The sequence below is a fragment of the Oncorhynchus tshawytscha genome, linkage group LG26 (assembly GCF_018296145.1).
Source record: "Oncorhynchus tshawytscha isolate Ot180627B linkage group LG26, Otsh_v2.0, whole genome shotgun sequence".
Lineage (NCBI taxonomy): Eukaryota > Metazoa > Chordata > Actinopteri > Salmoniformes > Salmonidae > Oncorhynchus > Oncorhynchus tshawytscha.
This window is the reverse complement of record NC_056454.1, coordinates 19,552,593-19,578,397: the sequence shown is the minus strand read 5'-3', so window position 1 is coordinate 19,578,397 and position 25,805 is coordinate 19,552,593. Positions and strand designations below refer to the sequence as shown.

Here is a 25,805-nt window from a genome sequence, read left to right as displayed (position 1 = left end):
AGAAATCACTCGCCATGTCCTGGCTGCTAAAATTTTAATAGTTCACATATTTTTAGTTTATGTGACAAAACAAGCAAGTATAGTGTAGAGAATCATTGTATAATCCAAACCGATGTGAAATATATTTTCCGTAACCAAAAATATTGTATTTTCAATTGTTTAACGCTGGTGTACAAAACCAAAAGTTAAATACGCAAAACCGAAATTTAAAAACGGGAGGGATAGAAATAGCGCACATAGAACAGATCTACCGCTTTTAGTACTTGCTTTCAACAATGACATATCTATAACTACATTTATGTGAATTTTGTTTGGTCACCCAAGAAGGTATGTATTGCAGCTTAATTGCATACTATGATTGGTATACTGAATTAAAATTCTGACTAATGTCTGTGATTATGCAATCCCTTGTGAACACTGTGCTGTTTAGTAGGTCCACTGTCTAGCAAGAAACAAAAATAGTTATACAAAGGTATGAGTGCAAGTTTGCCATTGTCTTTCCTTTTGTTCAAAAATATATGACTGATTATTCAACTTTAGTAAGTTCTGTATACTCATTGCATAGGAATTTGTGCAGGTAGTAACACAGGCTCAGGTATAACACAGGTATGACAACTGGAGGAGAAATCGCAGGTTGCCTTTTAGTTGAATTTTGACCTGGTTCCCTACACTTGCCATTCTTCCCTTTTTCTCCAACCATTGTCGTGCATGAGCTATTGCTGAACTATCTGTCCCTGGTGATGAATGAACAGGTCCAGGCTTATCATGGAAACCTTTTAGGAAAGCATCTGTGAGACACCCATGGTGCACAGTAAAGGAATGAAATATTATCTTAAAGTCTGAGGTCTGGAACAGTTCTGAATAAATATCAAAACAAGAGTGTCATCTCCAGTGCGTAGTAACATGTGTGAAGGAAATTGCTTCGCTAGGAGTGACTAACAGTAAATCATGTGGTTTCAATTAACAAGATTGAAAAAATAAGTTGGAACACTGCGCAATGCCCTGGCTGGGACTTGTTTGTTTGTCTGTGTGTCTGTGTGTGTGTGTGTCTGTGTGTGTCTGTGTGTGCGTGCGTGCTTTTGTCTGTGTCCTGTGATAAAGCACAGAGTGGACTCTTCTTTGTCAGATAACAGTTTCCTGTCATCCAGAACAGACAGACTGTCCACACCTGGAGTTCCAACCCCAGATATGAGGCTTCGTTCCTGGGAATGGACTCACCGTCTCCTGCCTCTCCTGGTGCTCTTCTCGGTTCTACTGTCCCACACTACAGCAGAACAGCACTCAGACAGAAAGAGATACTACTATATTGCTGCTGTGAACATAGACTGGGACTACACATCTAATGGACAACAGAGGTAAAAATAAACACTAGTTAATAGCTTTATATGAGATTTACTATATTCCTTTTTTTCTGTGACCTTTTGTCTTTGTATTGGGTCCTGCATGTGAAGTTGAATCTTTTTGACCTCGCTAAGAGCAGTGTTAATTCAAGTGTTTGGCATATGCTCTTGACTACATTACAGATTTACTGAGTTGATTTGGCTCTTGTCTTCTTGGAGGGTGTATTGTGTAATTGTTTGATCAGGTGGATAGGTCATGGCAGCACCACAGTGCTCTCTCACTTGTGTTCCATTGAATGGAACATGGGACAAAAATGAAAACGTACTGTTCTTTCTTTATATCATTGTGTGTATGTCAAGTATCTCCATCAATTATGTGACGAGTACAGTCTGCTTAGAAGGCAATTATTGTCCTCATTGGAAAAAGTTAGGCTTTAATAATTATGTTTTCTGTTTTAAGGTAAAGTCAATACATTTACAATCTCCAGCCAAGTTCTTGATTATTATCACCTTTAAGGTGTGAACCTAGACTGGGGAATATAAAAGGATGTACATGATAATTATGTATTTAAGTTACTGAATTATGTGTAGAATTTGTCTTTCTATATCATCCACTGTATGTTTTATATTGGGTCCTTTTCTGTTCATTCACCGTTTGTGTTTTTCCATTGTTGTCTAGGTCTGGCCCCTCCTATAGGAAAGTGGTGTACAGGGAGTATGAGAAGGGATTCAAGCAGGCCAAGACCCATCCTTCCTGGCTAGGTAAATTATGTTTATGCTTTGGCGTTTTCACCGTTGTCGGGTAAATTATGTGTATGAGTCTGGGCTATCCCACATACAGACTGTCTTTCATTAGTGAATGTTCATGTTTCCCCACACAGTCACAACTCCACCTCAAGCTCCCTCATGACTGATAAACATAATAAACATGATAAGATACATTTACTCCTGTCTGCATGTACTGTATGTGTGTCTTTCAGAGTGGTTGGAATAAAGAGGACATTACATTTTCATTGGATCTTCTACTCCATCTTCTTTTCTGACCAAATGACAATGTATCATGTTGAATGATGAACTGAGTTTCTGTAATAGCACCTTTAACTGCACAGCTAAATCAATGGTGTGAATTTAACTCTGAAAGTGTCAAATGTACACTATTGTCAGTGAACTGAACTGGTATTAAAATACTAATTTAGAAAGTTTTAAAGATTTAACTCTGTTGCAGTGTTCCCCATTTTACTTTTAAAGTTTTCAAAGGAACTCGATTCTGGTGTTTGCTTAGCTCTACTGTAGCGTAATACACAACACCTACAGTGTAAAGCATAACACTTGATTTGGCGTAAAATGGACTCCCTTTGCTAAGTGCTGACTCTGTTACACTTTTTCAGTGTAAGAAATGAACACCTGTAGTTTTACAGTAAATCATTTTTGGCTGTTGTTTTAACACTGTATGGTGTAAAGTCTCATTTGCATATTTCCCAGGGTTCCTTTTCTTTTTGAGTAAATTGTAGAGTTAACACCCATGACTGTACTTGTTAGTGACAGAGACATGGTTGTAGAATTATTTCCTCCTAAAGGCCTGTGGTTTTCACCAAGTGATTTCCTGGATAAATGTCATCATTAAAATTATAATATAACAATACATTACATATATCATAAGCACTTATTTATTGGCTTACTTGATTACCTAGTTTTATCCTAACACAGTGGTGTTATGAAACCTCTGGTTAACAGGCCACAGCAGGCCTGCAAGTCACATTATGCTGGCTTGTAAAGTGTTACGTAATACCTATAGGAATCCAGCCAGAGTTAAGATATCCAATGGTCGGAATTTTTATTCACCTGCAACTTGCATTCAGAACAACTTTCAGGATTGGACACACCTACTCATTCCAGGGTTGTTCTTTATTTTTTACTATTTTTGACATTATAGAATAATAGTGAAGACATCAAAACTATGAAATAACACATATGGAATCATGTAGTAACCAAAAAAGTGTTTAAAAAAATCCAAATATATTTTATATTTGAGATTCTTCAAAGTAACCACTCTTTGCCTTGATGACAGCTTTGCACACTCTTGGCAGTCTCTAAACAGCTTTATTTTATTTTTATTTTTATTTCACCTTTATTTAACCAGGTAGGCTAGGTGGATACAAGTTCTCATTTGCAACTGTGACCTGGCCAAGATAAAGCATAGCAATTCGACACATACAACAACACAGAGTTACACATGGAATAAACAAACATAGTCAATAATACAGTAGAACAAAAGAAAACAAAAAGTCTATATACAGTGAGTGCAAATGAGGTAAGATAAGGGAGTTAAGGCAATAAATAGGCCATGGTGGCGAAGTAATTACAATATAGCAATTTAAACACTGGAATGGTAGATGTGCAGAAGTTGAATGTGCAAGTAGAGATACTGGGGTGCAAAGGAGCAAGATAAATAAATACCAGTATGGGGATGAGGTAGGTAAGATAGATGGGCTGTTTACAGATGGACTATGTACAGGTGCAGTGATCTGTGAGCTGCTCTGACAGCTGGTGCTTAAAGTTAGTGAGGGAGATATGAGTCTCCAGCTTCAGAGATTTTTGCAGTTTGTTCCAGTCATTGGCAGCAGAGAACTGGAAGGAAAGACGACCAAAGGAGGAATTGGCTTTGGGGGTGACCAGTGAGATATAACTGATGGAGCGCATGCTACGAGTGGATGCTGCTATGGTGATCAACGCACGGCGATTCAGACAGTTAGCAGGCCGATGCTAACCCGCTAACAGTTAGTAGGCCGGGGCTAAACAAGCTAGCAGTTAGCAAACCGGGTAAGCAAGCAAGCAGTTAGCAGGGGCTAGCAGTTAGCAGACCGGGGCAGGCAAGCTAGCAGTTAGTAGACCGGGGCTAGCAAGTTAGCCTTTGGGGGACGTCGCGATGGGGGTAAGTCTGTTTTTGCCTCTTTGTGCGGTGACGTCGATAGACCGGTCGGGGAGTTAGTAGGGTTCCAAGTAGCTCTAGGTAGCTAGCAGGTTAGCAGAATGTGCCTTCAGTGGGCGTCGCACCTGAGGGGCCTGTTGGAATTCCCGGGCAGATTATGTCGGTATTCCAGTCATAGAGGATCAGTGGGGTTCCGTGCCTCGTACCGGCAGTAGAAGGGGTCGGATATTGTAGCCCAGGAGTGAGCCGGGAGATGGGTCTAGCATGGGCTAGCCCCAGGCTAGTTGGTGCTAGCTCCGGGACGGAAACGTTAGCAGATAGTCACCTGGAATGCATTTAAATTAAACGGTGTGACTTGTTCAAATTTATGGAAAAGCAGCCAACATGTGCTCAGCATACAGTATTTGGGAACTCCTTCAAGACTGTTGGAAAAGAATGCAGAGGGTGTGCAAAACTGTCATCAAGGCAAAGGTTGGCTACTTTGAAGAATCTATTTTGATTTGTTTAACACTGTTTTGGTTACTACATGATTCCATATTGGTTATTTCATAGTTTTGATGTCTTCACTATTATTCTACTATGTAGAAAATAGTAAAAATAAAGAAAAACCCTTGAATGAGTAAGTGTGTACAAACCTTTTACTGGTACTGTACATGCAAAAGCACATATATTAAAAACAATCCTAAAAAAAACTAGCTGCATTATATGCTGAGAAATATAATTATGATAGGTGTGGTTTTGATGGGACTGTTTTAATCTCCACAGTATAAAACAATAACTATGGTTATTAACACCAACACTGAGTGTTAATGTCACTCTTACAGTGTGAATTTAACTCCTGAATGAAGACTAGAAATGTTATACTGAAAAATAAACACCAATTTGCTGTGTGCTATAGCGCCTTTAGTCACAAAGTGCTTTGCATTGTACGGGATGATATTGAATTTGGTTCACAGGTTCACAGAAGCACTGACGGATGTGTTGACTTGACAACTACGTCAGCGTGTTGAATGACCCCCCTTTTGTTCCATGCTGGCTGAAGACCTAGCTAGCCAGTAACTAGCTAACACCAGACACAGATGAAGACCTAGCCAGCCAGTAACTAGCTAACACCAGACACAGATGAAGACCTAGCTAGCCAGTAACTAGCAAACACCAGACACAGATGAATGGGGAAACATATAAGTATCTTTGCCAGATATGAATAATGTAAACTTTTATTTTGCTGACACCCTACAGTCAAGTTTTGACACCAGTAGGGTAGCTATAGAACTATATAAACCACTCCCCTCTGCAAAGACGCTATCTCTGATGTTGGTTACAAAGTGTTACTTATTTAAATTAGGTAAGAGAATATCATGTTACCATAGGTGTATTAAAATGTCACCCTAATAATGAACCCAAGTGTTTGACATGGGGGATGGGACCAGTAACTTTATCGTCAAACTTGATCAGTTTAGAAGCAACAGTCATTTTTCATACTTTGCTCATCATACTTTGATCTGGTTTCATCCAAATATCATCCAATTTCATGAAAACACGATTTTGACTGTTCAGAAAAAATAACTAAATTAGCAGCAAGAACATCCCTCTTAACCAATGTGTTTTTGTTGTGTTTTGCAGGGCTCCTTGGGCCCACCATCCGTGGTCAAGAGGGAGAGACCATTGTGGTCATGTTCAAGAACATGGCGGATTGTCCTTACAGCCTCCATGCCCACGGGATCGCTTACGGGAAGCAGTCAGAAGGTGGGTTACAAACCAATGATGTCGTCTGTATTAACTGGCCTATCAGAGCTCATTGGTGGTTACTTTTAAATTGGGATTTTTTTTGACAGGTATTCCCACTAAGTGTTCTCGTCTAGAATTCTACAGATATAATTTATTAAAATCTGTCGGAAATGTCCAACAATTTACAAGTCTAGCCATGGTTGTTGTCATTATGACTGTGGTAACTATGTGGAAACAGTGAGGTATTCTATCCCAGACAGATTCACCCATCCTGTGGCCTAGACAGTCATTGATGTGGTTGGAAAAGGGGGACTTAGGGCATTTTGAATGTTATTCATTCAGCTAAGTACACATGTTGTGCAACACAAGCAGCTGTGTTTGGCCTTTTCATTAATATTAACCAGGACAAACAGATTAACATACAAGCCAGTCCTAAAGTCCAAAGGATACTCCCTAAAACCAGTGGAAATCCATGATTTCCCCTAATAAAGCCTTGGGGGGTTGAGAGATGAGTTTTGTAAAGGCACAGGATGTAGTGTTATTACTCTTTAATTCATACTTAACTCAAAATTAATTGTGCCATTGCAAGGTTAGGTAACATTGTAACAAGATGGCAGTGAATAGACCTCTTAAATTCCCCAGATTTTCCTAGATTCTACCATTTTTTATGAAGATGGTTTGCATATTTTGTAGATTAGCCATTTGTTAAATGTTTACTGGGGTCACTGTAAATTGTATGTTTATTTAGAGTATAGGCGAATCAGGCCAGGTGACAAAGTTTTAACCTTGTACAACATCAAGACAAATTCTGATCATTAAATAATTAAGTTATTTCTTATTCTGCTTTATTTTATTATTATGAACCAAACATGTCTCCCTTTAGGCTCCCTGTACTTTGACAACACGTCTCAATTTGAGAAGGAAGACGATGTGGTGCCCCCTGGAGGTGAACACACATACTACTGGGAGGTGACATCAGACATTGTCCCCCGGGCTGCAGACCCCTCCTGTCTCACCTACACCTACCTCTCCCACTTTGACATTGTCAAGGACTACAACTCAGGACTGATCGGCACCCTGCTCATCTGTAAAGCAGGTATGTAAATGTAAATGTGAAATGTATGAGACCTATTCCTGACACAGTGGCATACGTACCAAAACAACCATGTCAGTAAGTAACCAGAAAGAAATCAACTGAACCACCCTCTGTACCTCCCTCCAGGTAGTCTTGACGTGTCTGGAGAACAGGTGTTGTTCCACCAGGAATACGTCTTCCTCATGGGAGTGTTGGATGAGAGTAAGAGCTGGTATAAGCCAAAGATGGACAGTGCCACTGCCAGCCAAAGCCACATCAAACACACAATCAATGGATACACCAACGGATCAGTCCCAGGTCAGTCAGTCAGATCCTCTCTCATCACTCTGAGTTCTGCTGATATCTACAGATAATGGTTGTTGTGCTTTAAGTAGTTTAGGTTGTCTGCTTTAGTTGTTCCATCCCAGCTGGTTATTGCTTGGAACTATTGCTTCCACCTAATCCTTTCTCAGATTCTATGGGTATAGGGCGTGTAGTGGGCTCATTCCTTCCTCAAGTCTGTCCCCCTCCCTATCTTCTCTCCATCTCCTCCTCCTGTCCCTCCCTTCCCCCCAGGTCTGACTGTCTGCGCCCACACCTCTGTCAGCCTGCACCTGGTGGGCATGAGTTCAGAGCCTGAGCTGTTCTCGGTGCACATCAATGGGCAGGTCCTGCAGCAGGCTGACCATCGGGTCTCCTCGGTGGGCCTGATCGCTGGCACTGCAACCAGCGCCAACATGACCGCCGTCAACACGGGCCGCTGGCTCCTCTCCTCACACACCAGCAAGCACCTGGAGGGTACGTGTCAATGGCTTGATGACATTCATATAACCGAGCTACACTCTTAGAAAAAAAGGTGCCAAAACAGTTCTTTGGTTGTCCCCATAGAATAACCCTTTTTGATTCTAGGTAGAACTCTTTTGGGATCCATGTAGAACCCTTTGTGGAAAGGATTTTGCATAGAACCGAAAATAGTTCTACCTGGAACCCAAAAATATATATTTTAAAGAGTTCAGCCGAAGAACCAGTTTAGGTTCTAGATAGCAAAAAAAAAATTCTAAGTGTGTATTATATTTGCATATGGGTTCTGAGAATATGTGTGGAGTGAGATTTATTGTGATGGACCACAGAACAGATTGAGGTTTATTCAGATATATTGTAGTGTATTGACATTTTGAAATGCACTTTGAATCAAGTTTGATTGATTGAATGTGTAATGTTCTATTCCCAACATGTTAAATCAACATGACCCTCCTGAACAAACTAACTTCTCTGCTGTTGCAGCTGGTATGCATGGCTTTGTCGAAGTGAGGAGCTGCGAGGGCTTTAACCCTCCCAAACGTAAGCTGACCATCAAGCAGAAACGAGAGAGCCAGGAGTGGACCTATTATATCGCAGCTGAGGAGGTTGTCTGGGACTACGCACCAAACATGCCAGAATACATTGACGGGTGAACAGCTTTACAGATATTTATTGACTTACTCATTTCGCTTTACTTTAGCCCACAATTATTTATCGATCTAAACTAAATTCAGCCAATTTAGAATTGGGAACCAATTCAGCTTAATACAGTAATAGATAATACCATCGTTGTATTTGTGACATGATCGCCACTTTGACATTCTCCATTAATCTGTTGACTAATCTCAGTGTGACCTGACATCCTGTGACATCACATCCGTTTCTCTTCCTGTTTCTCTCAGAGACTTCAAGTTCAAGTATCTGAAGCGAAGCCCAGAGCGTATAGGCCAGAAATATAAGAAGGCAGTGTACACGCAGTACAAAGATGCCAAGTTCACTGAGAGGGCCGAAAACAAACAGAGGAAGATGGAGGTGGGCATCATTGGCCCTGTCATCAGGGCGCAGATCCATGATGTCATCAAGGTGAGATAAAAATCTTCTATTTTCAAATACCCACTTTTTTTATGTGCCCAATTCTTAAGTTGTTAAGATGTGTATTCTACCTTCTTCTCCATGCATGAACACTAAACTGTGTCCACAATTGTCTTTTGCCAGTGCCTTCTCAAGCAACTGTTCCCCACATTCACAGATTGTCTTTAAGAACATGGCCACGCGGCCGTACAGCATCTACCCACACGGACTGACCATCGACAAAGTAGCAGAGGGGGCCAACTACCCGGCAGGAGGTAACCAGACCCATGGGGTTCAGCCTGGCGAGACGCATACCTATGTGTGGCAGGTGATCGAAGAGGATGAACCTTTGGCGGGCGACTCGCAATGCCTGACCCGTATGTACCACAGTGCAGTGAACACACCCCGAGACATCGCCTCAGGCCTAGTTGGACCTCTGCTCATCTGCAAGAGCCAGTCCCTCAACAAGAGGAATGTGCAGGTACTACACTGATACAACTTCTACTCAATTACTAACACATCACTTCTAAGGAACATGCAGGTACTATACTACTGCTACTTCATTACTACTACTGCACTACTATAAAATTTTACTACTACTACATACAGTGCCTTGCGAAAGTATTCGGCCCCCTTGAACTTTGCGACCTTTTGCCACATTTCATGCTTCAAACATAAAGATATAAAACTGTATCTTTCTGTGAAGAATCAACAACAAGTGGGACACAATCATGAAGTAGAACGACATTTATTGGATATTTCAAACTTTTTTAACAAATCAAAAACTGAAAAATTGGGCGTGCAAAATTATTCAGCCCCCTTAAGTTAATACTTTGTAGCGCCACCTTTTGTTGCGATTACAGCTGTAAGTCGCTTGGGGTATGTCTCTATCAGTTTTGCACATCGAGAGACTGAAATTTTTTCCCATTCCTCCTTGCAAAACAGCTTGAGCTCAGTGAGGTTGGATGGAGAGCATTTGTGAACAGCAGTTTTCAGTTCTTTCTACAGATTCTCGATTGGATTCAGGTCTGGACTTTGACTTGGCCATTCTAACACCTGGATATGTTTATTTTTGAACCATTCCATTGTAGATTTTGCTTTATGTTTTGGATCATTGTCTTGTTGGAAGACAAATCTCTGTCCCAGTCTCAGGTCTTTTGCAGACTCCATCAGGTTTTCTTCCAGAATGGTCCTGTATTTGGCTCCATCCATCTTCCCATCAATTTTAACCATCTTCCCTGTCCCTGCTGAAGAAAAGCAGGCCCAAACCATGATGCTGCCACCACCATGTTTGACAGTGGGGATGGTGTGTTCAGGGTGATCAGCTGTGTTGCTTTTACGCCAAACATAACGTTTTGCATTGTTGCCAAAAAGTTCAATTTTGGTTTCATCTGACCAGAGCACCTTCTTTCACATGTTTGGTGTGTCTCCCAGGTGGCTTGTGGCAAACTTTAAATGACACTTTTTATGGATATCTTTAAGAAATGGCTTTCTTCTTGCCACTCTTCCATAAAGGCCAGATTTCTGCAATATACGACTGATTGTTGTCCTATGGACAGAGTCTCCCACCTCAGCTGTAGATCTCTGCAGTTCATCCAGAGTGATCATGGGCCTCTTGGCTGCATCTCTGATCAGTCTTCTCCTTGTATGAGCTGAAAGTTTAGAGGGACGGCCAGGTCTTGGTAGATTTGCAGTGGTCTGATACTCCTTCCATTTCAATATTATCGCTTGCACAGTGCTCCTTGGGATGTTTAAAGCTTGGGAAATCTTTTTGTATCCAAATCCGGCTTTAAACTTCTTCACAACAGTATCTCGGACCTGCCTGGTGTGTTCCTTGTTCTTCATGATGCTCTCTGCGCTTTTAACGGACCTCTGAGACTATCACAGTGCAGGTGCATTTATACGGAGACTTGATTACACACAGGTGGATTGTATTTATCATCATTAGTCATTTAGGTCAACATTGGATCATTGAGAGATCCTCACTGAACTTCTGGAGAGAGTTTGCGGCACTGAAAGTAAAGGGGCTGAATAATTTTGCACGCCCAATTTTTCAGTTTTTGATTTGTTAAAAAAGTTTGAAATATCCAATAAATGTTGTTCCACTTCATGATTGTGTCCCACTTGTTGTTGATTCTTCACAAAAAAATATAGTTTTATATCTTTATGTTTGAAGCCTGAAATGTGGCAAAAGGTCGCAAAGTTCAAGGGGGCCGAATACTTTCGCAAGGCACTGTAGGTACTGCAACTGGCCTCTCTCCTCTTCTAATGCCAGAACAGAATTTAATACAATGTACTTTTACAGATTTTGGATGTACAGTGTTAAATGAAGCTTTGTCTCTGCAGCTGAAATCAGACAAAGAACAGCACGCCATGTTTACTGTTTTTGATGAGAATAAGAGCTGGTATCTAGATGACAACATTGTATCGTACAGTGAACCAGCAAAGGTCAAGAAAGAAGACCCAGAGTTTTATAAATCAAACGTTATGCATAGTGAGTATCACTTCCCTTCATCAAAACAATTCATACATTTTCGAGACAGGAATGGTCTGGGACAGCCAGAAGATTATTGAAATTGAGAAAATGTATCATATACTAAATCTTTCCTCCTATCTAGAATGCACTCCACATAGAAGAATCACATTCATAAAAATCAACTGCCTATCACTGTCAAAAACTGTGCTTCATATTCAGAATAATAATTTTCCTAAAATCTGACCACCTCCTTTATTGACTTAAATGGTATAATTTCCTCCCCCAGCGATTAACGGTTACGTGTTCGAGAGTGGTCAGCTGCTGGGCTTCTGCAATGGTGAGATCGTGACGTGGCACGTGTCCAGTGTTGGAGAGCAGGACTACATCCAGACTGCAACCTTCTACGGTCACACTTTCGACTTGAACGATCAGACGGAGGACTTCCTCAGCCTGTTCCCCATGACTGGAGAGACCATCACCATGAACATGGATAACATTGGTGAGTCAGCGGTTAATGGGTTAACTGGCCATACACTCCGCACACTCAACTTCCAAACCTCTAACCCGTAGTTCTACAAGATGCAATATATAGGTTAGTGGTGGAAAATGCATTTGGGTCTTCAACCGTCAACTCTACAGCAGGCACAATACAGGATTAAGATGATGTAAAATGTTTCCTTTTGTTAGGATTCAAGGACTAAATATGGTCTGTTCTTTTGTTAGGTGTTTGGCTGCTGGCTTCCATGAACTCCCATGAGACCACCAAGGGAATGCGTGTGAGGTTCAGAGACGTGGAGTGCTTCCGAGACTACGTCTATGAATACGAAGACGAGACCATGACGGCGACAGAGACGGATCCGAAGGTCAGCGCTGACTTCTCCATCTGGAAACCCATGGACATTAACGAGGCTAAAGATAAGGAGAAGAAGGACGAGGTGAAAGAGAAAAAGAACGCGGTGGAGATTGATGATTATACAGCGGGCTGGGCCGATTTTCTGGATCTTAGGTCAATCAAGAAAAAGACGAATGAGACGGACGTGGAGATGTTGGATCTCTCTCCGTACGACTACGATAGCGTTGATGTGCCTGATTCCGACGGAGACGCGAATGCAAACCACACCTCATCCTCTTACGATGCACCTACAAACACGTCATTGGCCGAGAGGGAGACGATTGACGGAGGCAACTTTACGACAAAGGCTTTGTTGAACAAGAGCATAATTGAGAATGCAACAGAAGCGCTGAACTTTACCACAGATCAGTTACACTCAAATCTTAACAGCTCCTCAATGGCTGAGACTGAATCAATGAACAAAACAGCTCATAACAACAGTTTATCATTTGTCGACAGCAACATCACTTCAGTAAGTACCAATGGTACAGAAGTTACAGCAACCAAAGATTCACCAGGTCCGTTCAACAATAGCTCAAAGGCTGAGAGTGAGAGAGTGATGCAGATCAGAGGGGATTGGGCCACTGTGAATAACACCTCAAAAGTTGAAGCATTAGTGGGAGAGTTAGAGGGAAGGATTACACGAGGCGATGTCTTCTCTTACTCTGTGCCTCTTCCCGACCCCTCTTCCAACACCACAGAAGAGAACAAGGGGATTGACGCCAACGATATTGTACTCCTGGCCAGAGAGTCTACAACTGCTTCATCCAATGAAAACGGAACAGCTTCAAATTCATCTCCGAATATAACCAACCAATCAGAGAGTGTGGTGAGTGCTGAGTTCATTTTTACCTTGGTGGAAGAACACAACATGACCAACTTTGACCTTGAAACTAAGGGTAACATAACCGTGAACAGTTCAATGGACACCAACACCACCACTGAGCAAGGAAATGGGACCTATTTCTCTGCCGCCGCGTCCACACCTGGCAACGTCAGCAGTGTGGTGCCACAAAATGGCACACAACCATCAGACATTGAAACATTCTCTGACATAGTGCCCAAACAAAATGGCACAGCAAACACTTCTGGTTTGAACTACTGGAATTCATCAGAGGAGACTAGTTCTGAGAGTGAAAAGAACACCACTGTGCCGGATGCCGTTGTAGAGTTGTCCTCAGAAAGCTCAGAATTCTCTAATGAGACTACTGACGCTAATCCTGCTGCGGCCAATCTGTCACTGTCAACCAATCAGCAGCCAGACAGCAGCTCGGAGGAGATTCTATCCCAGAGTTCTGAGAGCTCCAAGGAGGAAGTGGTAATCTACCTGAGAAACAACAGGAGTGAGGTCATCCGCACTATCTCTGTTGACCTGCAGGGGGAGCACTGGGGCTATGAGGGGACACACGGGATGGTCCCAATAGAGATGCCAGATCACATGACGAAATATATTGGAAACGAGCTCCCAGAGCCGCCAAATACTCTGGAACCAAGCCCAACTCCGGAAATGCGGAAACCCAACATCAAGGTCGTCCACCGCAGACAAAGACCCCGTAAAGGCTATGCCATGAAAACCAAGAAGAAGAAGGAGTACAAGCCCCAGCCTCCGAGAGGCCGCAGTTTCTCCCCCAGGGGTTTCAAACCCCCTCCTATCACCGGTCAAACCCCCAGAGGGACCCGACCCATTTCCAGCGAGGAGGACTTCTCAAACAAAGCCATTGTGATTGGCGTGCCACGACCCGACTTCAGCGACTATGAGATTTATATCCAGAGTGACGGCAGTGATGACCCGGATGCTGTCCTAGACACGGCAGCGGTTAACGCTAGAGAGGAGTATGAGTACGTCGACTACATTGACCCATACAAAGAGAAGGAGGACATGCACGACCTAACTCTGGATGAGAATGCAAAATATTTCCTCAAAATGGCGGGTGATAACGTGAGGACATACTTTATTACTGCGGAGGAGGTGCAGTGGGACTACGGGGGCTATGGACAGAAGTAAGCACAATAGAGCGGATGGGGCTGAGATGTGGGATGTGTTGGGAAAACATAATGTCCCTTGTTTATTGTTCTATGTGCTCAAATGATATTTCTTCTGACTGGAATTATGCGTACCTTCTTTTTTTGTTCCATAAAACCTTTTGTCCATTGTCTTTCCACAACAGGAGGATGGATAAGGCACAGAAAGCCGACAGGTCCACAAGATTCACCAAGGTAGTGTTCCGAGGTTACCTGGACAGCACGTTCAGCACGCCAGACATCCGGGGGGAGATGGACGAACACCTGGGCATCCTGGGGCCAGTCATCAAGGCAGAGGTTGGACAGACCATAATGGTAAGACAGGAAACCCTGACGGCTACCTTTTGCATGGATCTACTGTAGGTGCGTTTTGCCCATGATCATGAATAATAGACCATGTAATCAAACTGATGTTCCTGGTCTGTAGGTATTACGGTATTTTTCAGGAAATGAAATGTGTGTCCTTGGTCTGTAGGTATTACGGTATTTTTCAGGAAATGAAATGTGTGTCCTTGGTCTGTAGGTATTTTTCAGGAACCTGGCCAGCCGCCCGTACTCCTTGCACGCCAATGGGGTTTCCTACACCAAGCAGACAGAGGGGTTGTCCTACGAGGACGAGTCCAAGTACTGGTACAAGTATGACAACGAAGTCCAGCCCAACACCACATACACATACCTCTGGAAGGTCAACGCCAATGTCGGGCCCACCGGAGACGAGTCAGACTGTCGCACCTGGGCCTACTACTCTGGGGTTAACCCTGTGAGTAAACACTTACCTTCTGATGGTTTAGTTAATTAATGTAGCTGTTACAACATCACTATTTTCTATGTATAGTCCTTTTTGTGCTTCTGAGGTATTAATGTGATAACTTTATGTTGACGTGTGATGTCTTGTCCTCTGAAGCATCTCCTACACTAACCTGTTGTGTCTTTGTGATCTGTTGAGGGATATTCCAATAATCTAGTGTTTGATTGTTTGTTTTCTCTCGTCTCATCCAGGAGAAAGATATAAACTCTGGTCTGATTGGGCCATTGCTTGTGTGTCGTAAGGGCACTCTGAGCACGAAGGCAGTGGACATGAGGGAGTTCATGCTCCTCTTCATGACCTTCGATGAGTCCAAGAGCTGGTACTACGAGAAGAACCATGAGATAATGGAGAGGAAGAACAAACGAGCCAGGGTGATGGACCATGACTTCAGCGATAACCTCAAATTCAGCGGTAGGCACCTTCTAATCTAACACCATTTTGACTAAATGAAAGGTAATGGTGGATAACTGACTAGTGGGTCATGGCTGGTCCCTCCTGGATCAAGTCTTGATTTTGGATTTTAGGTTGTAAAATCATGATATGCGTAATGAACAACAGAGTCAAATTTACAAAACAGAGATTGTTTAATCGTTAATTTGTTGGGGGTTGGGTGTATGTGGGGGGGAGCAGCCATCAACGGAATCATCTTCAGTCTGAAGGGTCTGAGGATGTACACTAACCAGACAGTCCGCTGGCACCTCTTCAACATGGGATCTCCCAGAGACCTCCACAGTGTCTACTTCCACGGCCAGACCTTCATCCACAAACAGACCAGGGACCACACCCAGGCTGTCTACCCACTGCTGCCTGGTGAGAACTTAACTGGATGGATAGATGACATGTTTTGTCACATTTAGGGCAAAACGGTTCTAATGCTATGTAAATGCTTGAGTTGAAAAGTGTTATATGTACTGTGTGTATTTGAGTGGGAAAACACTGTTGTTTCACTTATTCGCGTAGGCTGTGAGAACTGATTAGAACCTGTTCTTGTTTGTACAATGCTTGAAAGAAGTGGAGCCAAGTCCTGCTATATCTCGTGTAACCTTGCCTCCCCCTCGGAGAGGCAAGCAGCTCTTTGTGTAGAAGAAGTATATAATGACTGTGTGACTCTGTATCCTTTGAGTTCCTCTCCGAGTGTGATCTCGTCTGCAATTGCTTGAATAAACTCTTAATAACTGGATAATTATCCCTAGTTGATCATTGGAAAGAGTTTTCCTCAACACTACTAACCTGCTCTGGTTTTGTTTCCCAGGGGGCTTTGCAACTCTGGAGATGCTGCCTTCCAAGCCGGGGCTGTGGCAGCTGGAGTCAGAGGTTGGACTTTCCCAACAGAGAGGGATGCAGACCCTCTTCCTGGTTCTAGATAATAGTACGACCCACTCAAAAGCACTTATGCTAATGATACCAATTTCTCAATGCCACATAACAGCAAAGGTGTGATGTCCATCTCAACTCCCAGAGAGTCGTTTTTACTGCTAGTGTCAATGCTTATTGAGTGAATTGACTCAATCCAAGTCATATCAACGGTCATTATTCCAAAGAATCAGTCCCATAATAAAATCTATTTGTGTTTTCCAGAGTGTTACCATCCACTGGGTCTGATTTCTGGGAGCGTCAAAGACAACCAGATCACAGCGAACGACAAAAGAGGTATCCTTACACTCAGTATCCCTCCGCCCTCTAGATGTTGGGTGCCTAATCAGAAATAATACTACCAACTGACATCTAGCCTTCCAAGTTAGATGTCCTTCAGTGATGTTTTAACTTTTACTGTTGCAAAAGCAACATTCCAAGTATAAATACTAAAGGATTTTTTTTTGTGTGTGTTTTGAGCAAAATAGTGTTTTTTAGACACTTCAAGGAATTGGTCTGAATCCATGATGTCATCAGCCTCCCTGCTTGCTTGAGGAACAATAGATCACAAAAGAGGAATTGCCCATCCCCCACTTGTGCCATGACATACCTGGACCACCTATTGAGATGTGCCTTTTGTTTAGTAAATGGGCTAATCAGGGCCACACTTAGTAGTCTTAAACAAATCTACTTTGAAACAAAAGTGAACACCTCACACCTCACACATGACTTCCGGCGCCGACAGAGATGGCCGCCTCGCTTCGCGTTCCTAGGAAACTATGCAGTTTTTTTGTTTTTTTACGTGTTATTTCTTACACTAGTACCCCAGGTCATCTTAGGTTTCTTTACATACAGCCGACAAGAACTACTGAATATAAGATCAGCGTCAACTCACCATCAGTACGACCAAGAATATGTTTTTCGCGACGCGGATCCTGTGTTCTGCCTTACAACCAGTGTAACCGAGTGGATCACATGCAGCGACCAAAAAAAAAAAAAAAACGACTCAGAAAAAGAGGGAAACGAAGCAGTCTTCTGGTCAGACTCCGGAGACGGGCACATCGTGCACCACTCCCTAGCATTCTTCTTGCCAATGTCCAGTCTCTTGACAACAAGGTTGATGAAATCCGAGCAAGGGTAGCATTCCAGAGGGACATCAGAGACTGTAACGTTCTCTGCTTCACGGAAACATGGCTAACTGGAGACGCAATCCGAAGCGGTGCAGCCAGCGGGTTTCTCCACGCATCGCGCCGACAGAAACAAACATCTTTCTGGTAAGAAGAGGGGCGGGGGCGTATGTCTTATGGCCAACGTGACATGGTGTGATGAAAGAAACATACAGGAACTCAAATCCTTCTGTTCACCTGATTTAGAATTCCTCACAATCAAATGTAGACCGCATTATCTACCAAGAGAATTCTCTTCGATTATAATCACAGCCGTATATATCCCCCAAGCAGACACATCGATGGCTCTGAACGAACTTTATTTAACTCTCTGCAAACTGGAAACGATTTATCCGGAGGCTGCATTCATTGTAGCTGGGGATTTTAACAAGGCTAATCTGAAAACAAGACTCCCTAAATTTTATCAGCATATCGATTGCGCAACCAGGGGTGGAAAGACCCTGGATCATTGTTACTCTAACTTCCGCGACGCATATAAGGCCCTGCCCCGCCCCCTTTCGGAAAAGCTGACCACGACTCCATTTTGTTGATCCCTGCCTACAGACAGAAACTAAAACAAGAAGCTCCCACGCTGAGGTCTGTCCAACGCTGGTCCGACCAAGCTGACTCCACACTCCAAGACTGCTTCCATCACGTGGACTGGGAGATGTTTCGTATTGCGTCAGACAACAACATTGACGAATACGCTGATACGGTGTGCGAGTTCATTAGAACGTGCGTTGAAGATGTCGTTCCCATAGCAACGATTAAAACATTCCCTAACCAGAAACCGTGGATTGATGGCAGCATTCGTGTGAAACTGAAGGCACGAACCACTGCTTTTAATCAGGGCAAGGTGTCTGGTAACATGGCTGAATACAAACAGTGCAGCTATTCCCTCCGCAAGGCTATCAAACAAGCTAAGCGCCAGTACAGAGACAAAGTAGAATCTCAATTCAACGGCTCAGACACAAGAGGTATGTGGCAGGGTCTACAGTCAATCACGGACTACAGGAAGAAACCCAGCCCAGTCACGGACCAGGATGTCTTGCTCCCAGGCAGACTAAATAACTTTTTGCCCGCTTTGAGGACAATACAGTGCCACTGACACGGCCTGCAACGGAAACATGCGGTCTCTCCTTCACTGCAGCCGAAGTGAGTAAGACATTTAAACGTGTTAACCCTCGCAAGGCTGCAGGCCCAGACGGCATCCCCAGCCGCGCCCTCAGAGCATGCGCAGACCAGCTGGCCGGTGTGTTTACGGACATATTCAATCAATCCCTATACCAGTCTGCTGTTCCCACATGCTTCAAGAGGGCCACCATTGTTCCTGTTCCCAAGAAAGCTAAGGTAACTGAGCTAAACGACTACCGCCCCGTAGCACTCACATCCGTCATCATGAAGTGCTTTGAGAGACTAGTCAAGGACCATATCACCTCCACCCTACCTGACACCCTTGACCCACTCCAATTTGCTTACCGCCCAAATAGGTCCACAGACGATGCAATCTCAACCACACTGCACACTGCCCTAACCCATCTGGACAAGAGGAATACCTATGTGAGAATGCTGTTCATCGACTACAGCTCGGCATTCAACACCATAGTACCCTCCAAGCTCGTCATCAAGCTCGAGACCCTGGGTCTCGACCCCGCCCTGTGCAACTGGGTACTGGACTTCCTGACGGGCCGCCCCCAGGTGGTGAGGGTAGGCAACAACATCTCCTCCCCGCTGATCCTCAACACTGGGGCCCCACAAGGGTGCGTTCTGAGCCCTCTCCTGTACTCCCTGTTCACCCACGACTGCGTGGCCATGCACGCCTCCAACTCAATCATCAAGTTTGCGGACGACACAACAGTGGTAGGCTTGATTACCAACAACGACGAGACGGCCTACAGGGAGGAGGTGAGGGCCCTCGGAGTGTGGTGTCAGGAAAATAACCTCACACTCAACGTCAACAAAACTAAGGAGATGATTGTGGACTTCAGGAAACAGCAGAGGGAACACCCCCATCCACATCGATGGAACAGTAGTGGAGAGGGTAGCAAGTTTTAAGTTCCTCGGCATACACATCACAGACAAACTGAATTGGTCCACTCACACAGACAGCATCGTGAGGAAGGCGCAGCAGCGCCTCTTCAACCTCAGGAGGCTGAAGAAATTCGGCTTGTCACCAAAAGCACTCACAAACTTCTACAGATGCACAATCGAGAGCATCCTGGCGGGCTGTATCACCGCCTGGTATGGCAACTGCACCGCCCTCAACCGTAAGGCTCTCCAGAGGGTAGTGAGGTCTGCACAACGCATCACCGGGGGCAAACTACCTGCCCTCCAGGACACCTACACCACCCGATGCTACAGGAAGGCCATAAAGATCATCAAGGACATCAACCACCCGAGCCACTGCCTGTTCACCCCGCTGCCATCCAGAAGGCGAGGTCAGTACAGGTGCATCAAAGCTGGGACTGAGAGACTGAAAAACAGCTTCTATCTCAAGGCCATCAGACTGTTAAACAGCCACCACTAACATTGAGTGGCTACTGCCAACACACTGTCAATGACACTGACTCTACTCCAGCCACTTTAATCATGGGAATCGATGGGAAATGATGTAAATATATCACTAGCCACTTTAAACAATGCTACCTTATATAATGTTACTTACCCTACATTGTTCATCTCATATGCATACGTTGATACTGTACTCTATATCATCGACTGCATCCTTATGTAATACATGTATCACTAGCCACTTTAACTATGCCACTTGGTTTACATACTTATCTCATATGTATATACTGTACTCGATATCATCTACTGTATCTTGCCTATGCTGCTCTGTACCATCACTCATTCATATATCCTTATGTACATATTCTTTATCCCCTTACACTGTGTATGACAGTAGTTTTTTTTGGAATTGTTAGTTAGATTACTTGCTCGTTATTACTGCATTGTCGGAACTAGAAGCACAAGCATTTCGCTACACTCGCATTAACATCTGCTAACCATGTGTATGTGACAAATAAAATTTGATTTGATTTGATTTGATTTGATTTGATATGGTTATGGACTTAAAATGAAGAAGACACCTGTACCATGTTAGATATGGAGTTGAAAGGTGTAACATTTTGAGTTTGCGTCTCAATATTACACTTGATATACCTCACAGAAGACTGAAATGTAACAAAACTGTTTGACACAGAAACACCAGATTTTCTGGGTTTCATTTTATGTTTACTAATGATGAAATTATGAAAAATATTAATAACATTCCACCCATGAGGTCACTAGGTCATTTGACTGCAGGAAAGGGCAACATGAGGTGAAAATTAGTCTGGAGTGCCACTTTAACAGTTGCAGTGTTTTACCCAGAGGAGGCTGGTGGGAGGAGCTATAGGAGGACGGCCTCACTGTAATGGCTGGAATGGAATAAATGGAACGGTATCAAACTCATCAAACATATGGAAACAACATGTTTGACTCCGTTCCATTTATTCAATTCCAGACATTACATTGAGCCCATCCTCCAATAGTTCCTCCCACCAGCCTCCGCTGGTTTCAACCTCTAACTAACTTGTTTCTCCTTATGCAGGCTACTGGGAGCCCCATCTGGCCAGACTGAACAACCAAGGCAAATACAATGCATGGAGTACAGACAAGACAGGCAGCTGGATACAGGTACATAACCTCACCTCCCAGGGAATACATGTGGTGTCTGCAATATTATGTAGCTGGTGAGCAGTGAGCATGCATTCCTCAGCGTTTCCTACAGGTGGCAGCATAATCATATCATTACAGCGTCTTTGTGAGGATACACTCTGTTGATGTGGGGTGACATGAGTGTCATGCCTTGGTCCTGAGTATTTCCTGACCCTGTAAACTCGATAGGTGAGGTTTTATGTGTCTCAACTTAAGCCTGGGTGGTGATACCTATTTGGTGACACCTGTAGTGATGCCTACTGTGACCATTGACCTGTAGGTAGACTTTCAGAGGCCCGTGGTGATCAGTCAGGTCGCGACACAGGGCGCCAAGCAGATGTTCTCCTCCCACTACATGGTCAACTACACCATATCCTACAGCACGGACAAGAGGAAGTGGATCTACTACAAGGGAGACAGCAACGAGTTCAGGATGGTGAGGAGTACGTCTATAGAGCAGCGTGGTTGGAGAGCAATGGAACACATGTGACGGGATTATGTGTTTGCTTTCTAACATTGCTGTTATTCTAGTTATATGCACTGCGTTATATTTACATTGTCAAAAATCAGAGATACTTCTGGTAATCTGAAATTATACTTTTGATAGATACTTTTGAATTTGTTCATTGCTATGACTGCTAAATATACAGAGATACAGTACATATGACTATATATGTTTTTAATCCAAATGTTTTTCTTCCATTCTCCAGACGTTCACTGGTAACGAGGAAGCTCATCAGGTGAAGGTCAACACCCTCTTCCCTCCCCTGATTGGTCGGTTTATCAGACTTCACCCTCTCCACTCCCACAACTCGCCCATGGTCCGCATGGAGTACTACGGCTGTGAGCTGGACGGTGAGCGATGAGGATGTTGTTGTTGTTGATGATGGTGATGATGATGATGATAATGATGACGGGTAGCATTCCTACTGTTTAATGTTATGTTAGCATCCAAGCCTATGTTCGAGCACAAACATTTCCCAATAAACGTGCAATAAAGTGAAAGTGTTCTAATTCCCTCCATCAGGTTGCTCAGTGCCCCTGGGTATGGAGAGCGGGCGGATAGAGGACCATCGTATCACTGCCAGCTCTACAGCCTCCAGCTGGTACTCTGGTTCCTGGCAAGCCTCACTGGGACGACTCAACACACAGGGCACCATCAACGCATGGCAGGCCAAGGTACGATAACACACACAGATCCATGTAGGCACATGTGCACGCGCACACACACACCACACACCACACCCCACGCGCACACACACACACACACACACACCACCCACCACACACACACACACACACACACACACACACACACACACCACACACACACACACCACACCCACCACACACACACACACACACACACACACACACACACACACACACACACACACACACACACACACACACACACACAAACACACACACACACACCACACACAAACACACACACACACACACACACACACACACAGACACACACACCACACACCAAACACACACACACACACAGACACACACACCACACACCACACACCACACACACACACACACACACACACACACACCACACACACACACACACACACACACACACACACTGTATGTACAAACTAATGTGGGCACACTCACCATTCCAGGTCAGTCATCCCTCTGTCCCGCCTGTCTCTCCCCAGAATAACAACATGAACCAGTGGCTGCAGGTGGAGCTGGCCCAGGTAAAGAAGATCACAGGTATCATAACGCAGGGGGCCAAGTCCCTGGGCACAGAGATGTACGTCATCTGCTACACTCTGGAGTACAGCGATGATGGACTACACTGGATGAAGTACACTGACGATGATGACAACATGTCAAAGGTAGGAAAGGTCAGGCAAAAGAGTTATGGGATGGTATTAAGCGATGGTATTGAGGGTTATTTTACAGTCCTGCTGTTACTTCTCTACCCAAGCTATCGCTAATAAGTATTCATCTAATAATACTATTACATGAAGAGTTCAAAATACTGACATGCTGTCTGTCTTCCACTCTCCCGGCAGACTTTCCCCGGCAACACGGATAACAATGGCCATGTGAAGAACTACATTTATCCTCCAATCTTCTCTCGCTTTATCAGAGTCATCCCTCAGAACTGGAAGACCTCCATCACGCTCAGGATAGAACTGCTGGGCTGTGACTTTGAATGAGGGACACACACACACATCCAAGATGCACGAATCACATTTCTACTTTAAGATCTTCATGCACATCCAAACGTCAGGTGCGTGCAGTAACTCAAACCATCACATAAATGATGAATTGATATCAAAGGGAAATTTGAGGGAAATTCGAGGGAAGTATGAGTTATGTGCACGTTTCTCAGATTGGGATTCAGCTCTTCGCTCATATAGGATACAGACAATTATACGGCTTTATACATAAGAAAGTAGCTTAAAGCTTAGCAGATAGAGCAATATGCATTTTACTATGTCGTCTTTATACTTTGTATGTTGTATCATAATTGAACATGAATGTAATGTAAATAATGTAAGTAGTACTCAGAGTATTTAATTAGTTTTTGTCAATAAAAAATCTATTATTGCTCATATTTTGTCAGTCACTGTGCCTCATTCTAGGATTGTGGCATGTTGTATGAAACTGTGGAAGCATAAAACATACAGTACCTCCTATATAATAAAACATACTTTTTCCAAATACTACATTCTACCATAGTATCATTTGGTCAAATTCTGAATTGACCCCGAACCCTGAGGGAGTGAGTAGACAGAGAGAAAAGGTGGATGGTAGAAACTCCCTGTCATTGTAGGCGTGTGAACAGGAGAGATCTCCCAGCCCAGTGGGGTGAAGGTGTCACCTTTTGCACCTCTGATAATCCCCTCTGTGGGGGTGTATGTCACACACCTCGGAGCCCCAGAGTCAACAGCCAAGTGCAGCTGCAAACACAGGGCCTGTTTGTCCGTTTGCCTGCCTGCTAAAAGAGACACCAGAGGTGTGAAAGTCTCAGCAAGAGCTGGGTCTGCAAAAGAACCCGACAGGAGAGAGCTTTGAAAATGTCCAAATCAAATTGTATTAGTCACATGCTTCGTAAACAACAGATGCAGACTAACAGTGAAATGCTTCCTCTACAGGCCCTTCCCAACAACGCACAGAGGAAGAAAATAGAGAAATAATAGAAAAGTAATAACCCATAATAATAAAAGTAATAATAAATACATAACGAGTAATGACAACTTGGCTATATACACAGGGTAGCAGTACCTAGTCAATGTGCAGGGGTACGAGGTAATTGAGGTAGATATGTACAGTACATATAACTAGGAATAGAGTGACTAGGCAACAGGATAGATAATTAACAGTATGTGATTCCTTACAGAATTTCCACATGTGAAATCATGTGAAACTGTGTGTTTTTGGAATACTTCATGTGATATTTCACGTTGATTAAAGCACGAGATTTCACAGATGATACCCTGCAAACAAAAATCTGTTGTGATACACACAGTGTTTTCAACTTACAGATCGTGCATGTTTTTTAATACAGTAATTATTATTCAACATGTCCTTACCTGGGATTTGAACTCACAACTCATTGGTTCACTGCAGTCAAATCGTCCTGCTACGCCACAATGTCTGTGTCAATGACTAATTTCACCTGTATTCCTACACATCTCAGCTTTATTAAAAATACACTCAAGAATAACAAGTATATTTATCATAGTGATTCAGGTGTAACATTAAAGCAGAATAATATGCCCCAACAACATTAGACAAAAAACACTCAAATTGCTGAAATAAGTCAATGTAATCAATGATGAGAGATTAGTCAGAATAAAGTTTTCACTATATATTTTACCTCTTGGTGCTGTCATTCGGAAATATAATGTTAACGTCACTGCTGTTCGGATGATACACAGCTGTACATTTCGATGAAACAGGGTGAAGCCCCAAAATTGCCCATGTTTCAGACATAAGGAAGTGGATGGTGGCAAATGTTTTACTTTTAAATTTGGACAAAACAGAGATACTAGTTCTAGGTCTAAGAAACAAAGAGATCTTCTGTTGGATCTGACAATGAATCTATCTTGACGGTTGTATAGTCATCTCAAATAAAACTGTGAAGGGCCTCGGCTTTACTCTGGACCCTGATCTCTCTTTTGACAAAAAAATCAAGAATATTTCAAGGACAGCTTTCCCCATCTTTGTAACACTGCAAAACTCTGAAACTTTTTGTCTAAAAATGATGCAGACAATCCATGATTTTGTCACTTCTAAATTAGATTCATCTGAAATGCTCTACTTTCTGGCTACCCGGATTTTTTATTTTTTATATTTTTTTATTTCACCTTTATTTAACCAGGTAGGCTAGTTGAGAACAAGTTCTCATTTACAACTGCGACCTGGCCAAGATAAAGCATAGCAGTGTGAACAGACAACAACAC

The 25,805-nt window shown here is 43.3% G+C and overlaps 1 protein-coding gene across 3 annotated transcripts; it reads left to right on the top strand.

Moving 5' to 3' along the window:
- The first annotated feature begins 163 nt into the window (after positions 1 to 163).
- f5 (coagulation factor V) lies at positions 164 to 23,953 on the top strand. 3 transcript variants are annotated; one of them, XM_024389136.1, is made up of 25 exons: positions 164 to 327; positions 1,149 to 1,355; positions 2,020 to 2,102; positions 5,893 to 6,015; positions 6,881 to 7,093; positions 7,220 to 7,390; positions 7,649 to 7,870; positions 8,357 to 8,522; positions 8,776 to 8,956; positions 9,123 to 9,425; positions 11,291 to 11,438; positions 11,707 to 11,919; positions 12,144 to 14,313; positions 14,481 to 14,649; positions 14,858 to 15,094; positions 15,334 to 15,553; positions 15,773 to 15,952; positions 16,395 to 16,511; positions 16,721 to 16,792; positions 21,257 to 21,342; positions 21,644 to 21,799; positions 22,074 to 22,218; positions 22,391 to 22,542; positions 23,043 to 23,234; positions 23,406 to 23,953. In XM_024389136.1, the coding sequence occupies exons 2-25, from the start codon at positions 1,189 to 1,191 to the stop codon at positions 23,550 to 23,552; spliced, it is 6,033 nt and encodes a 2,010-aa protein (XP_024244904.1). In that variant the 5' UTR covers positions 164 to 327; positions 1,149 to 1,188; the 3' UTR covers positions 23,553 to 23,953. The 3 variants fall into 3 exon arrangements, with proteins under 3 accessions (XP_024244904.1, XP_024244903.1, XP_024244906.1); XM_024389135.2 differs by lacking the exon at positions 164 to 327 and having other exon boundaries at positions 1,115 to 1,355; XM_024389138.2 differs by lacking the exon at positions 164 to 327 and having other exon boundaries at positions 1,116 to 1,355; positions 23,043 to 23,225.
- Positions 23,954 to 25,805: the final 1,852 nt, after the last annotated feature.